Raw genomic sequence first — 4248 nt, forward strand, 5'->3', positions numbered from 1 at the left:
AAATAAAATTAAAATTAAAAATTAAAAATTAAATAAAAAATGAAAAAAAAAAAAACACTAAAAATAAAAATAAAAAGAATAAGAACACAAAGAATACGAAATTATATATATATATATATATATATATATATATATATATATATATATATATATATATATATATATATATATATATATATATATATATATATATATATATATATATATATATATATATATATATATATATATATATATATATATATATTTATATTTGTGCATGTGTAAAATTTTGAAAATAGAACTCTATAAACAATATGAATGCATATATATGTATATAACTGTGTGTCTGTATACATAAAGATATATAATAGTCCTAAGCTATAAAAATAAATAATAAAAAAAAATTAAAATTTAAAAAATGAAAGAAACAGAGCGCTCCAGAATAAAAACTAAAATAACACACACACACACACACACAAAATGGAGTAGAGCTAAGCAAAAAGAAGTTTGTTAATCAAGAAAATAGCTAACAAAGAAGAAAAAAGAAGAAAGAGCGAGAAAGGAAGAAAAAACCAAGGAACCAAGAAAAGAAAGGATGAGAAGGGTGAGGAAGAGGGGGAGAGCAAAAGCTAGGGGAGAGTCATGACAAAAAAGGAAAGGATACAAGAGAGGCCGAGGAGCGAGCAAGACCAAGGACGAAGAGGAGAGAGAGGAAGAAAGGACGGGGAGGGGGAAGCTCAAGGACGGTGACGACTCTCCAAAGAACATAATAATGGTTGCCAAGACTGGCTCAAGGACCACCCATCGTCTCAATTGAGATTAAGGGGATGGTGGTTTATTTCGATGGCTTCCATTAACTTCCTCTTGAAATAGTTATCTTCCTTGACAAGGATTTGGGTGCTCTCCAGACAGATATGGTGTTTGGTGGCAGATGAGTGCTCTACTAGAGCAGATTTTTGGACTCTTTCATGTTTGATGTCTGCACTATGCTCCCTAATTCTAGTCTGGAATGAGCAACCCGTTTCTCCTATGTAGGCCACACCACAAGAGCAAACAATCTTGTAGACTCCTGAGTCAAGAAGAGCATCCTTGGAGTCTTTAAGAGGGGGAACAAAGTTGCGAACCCTAGACAGGGGCTTGAAGGCAACTCTAAGGCCCTTTTTGGACAGGATTTTGGCAATCTTTTGGGATATGCCATCAACAAAAGGAATGGCGACACTTAGGGGAGGAGGAGACAAAAGAGGTTTAGGGTTGGCAGCCGAGAGAAAGAAAGACTTGGCTTGGTTAAGTGCCTTAGAAATTTTCTTATGCGAGTATCCATTAAGCTTGAAGACTTGGCGAAGATGGGTCAACTCATGGTTTAAGTTGTCATCATCGCAAATTCTAAAGGCTCTAAGGGCGAGGGTCTTGAGGATGCCAACCTTTTGGCTGGGGTGATGGTGAGAAGAAGAGTGGAGGTATAACTCAGTGTGGGTGGTCTTGCGATACACACTTCGGCCGAGGGTTCCATCTGCCTTCTTGATGAGAAGAACATCGAGGAAAGGTAAATGGTTGTTCGACTCAAGTTCCATCGTGAAGGAGATGTTAGTGGATAAGTTGTTGATGTGCTTGTGGAACTCCACAAGCTTTTCCTGACCATGTGGCCAGCACACATTTGTGTCATCCACATATCGCTTCCACCATCTGGGTTTAAGAGGAAAAGAGTGGAGGGCCAATTCCTCAAAGTGCTCCATATAAAGGTTGGCAATGACCGGAGAGAGGGGAGAACCCATAGCCACCCCGTCTACCTGCTCATAAAAGACACCTTGGAAGGAAAAGAAAGTGGACCTCAGACATAAATCTACTAAGGAGGCAATTTCTTCACCGATCTTTCCCTTAATGATTTCAATGGAGTCAGGAATAGGCACATTGGTGAAGAGAGAAACCACATCGAAACTCACCAAGACGTCATTTTGCTCCAACCTGACATCTTTGGTGAATTGGACGAAGTGGCTAGAATCTTTGATAAAAGAGTCAGAATTTCCCACCAACGGGGAGATAAGGTTGGCAAGATGAGATGCCAACCAATAGGTTGGTGACCCAATGGTGTCAACAATAGGTCGAAGCGGGATGCCATCTTTATGAATTTTTGGAACCCCACAGATGTGAGGGGTTACTTCTTTGGATGGAAACAATTTTCTCTTAGTGGCCTCATCAAAGGTGGAATTGAATACAATAGTCTTGACAAGCTTGAGAATCTTCGAACAAGGGTTACGAGGAAGGGGCCTGTAGCTATTTGAATCAGCAAGCAAAACCCGCATTTTGGCGACATAATCATGCCTGTTCATGACAACAGTGGCATTACCTTTATCAGCCTTGGTGATGACAATATCATTGTTGGCAACTAAATTTTTGAAGGCCTGCAACTCAGCTGGGGAAGTTGAGTCTGGGTGGCTTGGCACGCCTAAGGGCGACCGCACAGTCCTGTCTAACCTCTTCCGCCAAATCAGAGGAGAGGGAGTGGATAGCTTGCTCGATCTCAACAAGAAATTTAAAGTGAGGAATAGATCTGGGAGCACAAGCGAAGTTAAGACCACGCTTCAAAAAATTAAAAGAAGGACGATCAATAATAGCATGAGATAAGTTGACCACAAGCTTATCCTCCCAATTGCGCATGGTGTGGTAAGAAAGAGAAGGGTGAGGCGGGAGACTAGCACGGTCACTTCTAGAATTGGCAACAAGGTTCATGGGATGACCCATAAGATTGACAAAAGGAGGGAATGCATCAGAGCCGCAAGGAAGATGTGGAGGCTCCAACTTAGACGTCACCAAAGTGGGGGACGTAGGAGCAGGAACCACATTATCCAAGAGCGAGGCCTGCACGTTGGATGACGGGTCACTGCCTTGCAGGGTGACAAGACTCGCATTAAAAGAGAGAGGGGCACGATGGGATTCATCCACAGTAGATTTACAATGCGAAAAACCATCTGGATGACAAGGAGCGTTGGACGAAGGAGCAACAATAAAATTTATCGGGTTAGGGGCCTGCACGCTAGACATGGGCTCACATTTGTTCAAGGTGACAAGACTTGAATTAAAAGCGTTGGGGTCTCGATGGGATGCAACAACAGAAGAGTAATAATGAGAAAAGCCATCCAATTTACAATGAACGACAGGAAAGTCAGAGCGGTTGGTGGACGTACCTGAACCATCCAAGATGAAGCCGCTGGGTGAAGATGACCGTTGGGCAAAGTCACCGTCGAGGCACAAATATATATATATATATATATATATATATATATATATATATATATATATATATATATATATAATTTCGTATTCTTTCTTGTGTGTTCTTATTCTTTTTATTTTTATTTTATTTTTTTATTTTTTTATTTTTTTTTAATTTTCATTTTTTATTTAATTTTTAATTTTTAATTTTAATTTTATTTTTTAATATTTATTAGCTTCTCCTTTATATTCTTTCTTTCTTTCTTTTTATTCTCCCCTTTTTCCCAATGGTTGGGGCGTCTTGACCCCCACCCATTTTTTCCTGCTTAGTTCTTTTATATTATTAATTATTAATTTTCATTTTTAATTTTTTCCTTGATTAATTATTCTTTTGGGTTCTTTAATTCCTAGGGGTAGTGTCAATCTTTTCTTTTTCTTATTTTCTCTTTCTTAGGTCCAATCCCCCATCCCCCATTTTTCATTTTTATTTTTCATTTTTTATTTTTATTCTTATTCTCCTCAAGCCACCTCGCTTTCTGCACCCCTCCTCTTTTTTCCCTTTATTAACCCCTGAACTGGCTTGATCTGCTCACTTTTTCATTCTGGCATTCTCTCATCCTGATGATGGATCACAGAGTGTGATCCGAAACGTTGATGCTAAAAAATTTGACACAATCAAATCCAGAAGCACAAATTATACTCCAATGGATTGTGGAAATCTAATAAGATTAAGGTAGAATAATCAAATCTATATGAACAACTACTCTATATGTCCTCTTATCTTTTGTTTCATTACAAGGGTTACATTATTTTTAATTGACCGAATGTTGGAAGACAAGATATACAAGCAATAATCAATACATAGAATGTGGTGCAATAGCCTTTATTTTTTTAAATCATAGTATTCATAGAATTATTGATATTTGATAATTGAAATCTCATTTTTCTTTCATGCTGAATTACTAAATGTCATTAAGTACCAAGACATAGAAGCTAGCCATGCAAAATAAAAACAAGTTGGCTCTCAATGATAAGTGAAGAAAGTTAAGTGTCAAT

General features: G+C 37.9%; 1 protein-coding gene across 1 annotated transcript; it reads right to left on the reverse strand.

Moving 5' to 3' along the window:
- Window positions 1–791: 791 nt before the first annotated feature.
- On the reverse strand, window positions 792–2282 carry LOC149551729 (uncharacterized). The gene has a single exon (XM_089790130.1). It carries the CDS (start codon window positions 2280–2282, stop codon window positions 792–794), a length of 1491 nt encoding a protein of 496 aa, XP_089646256.1.
- Between the last annotated feature and the right edge of the window lie 1966 nt (window positions 2283–4248).

Source organism: Cupressus sempervirens, chromosome 6 (genome assembly GCF_028749045.1).
Source record: "Cupressus sempervirens isolate cs-2001-9-10 chromosome 6, ASM2874904v1, whole genome shotgun sequence".
Classification (NCBI taxonomy): Eukaryota; Viridiplantae; Streptophyta; class Pinopsida; order Cupressales; family Cupressaceae; genus Cupressus; species Cupressus sempervirens.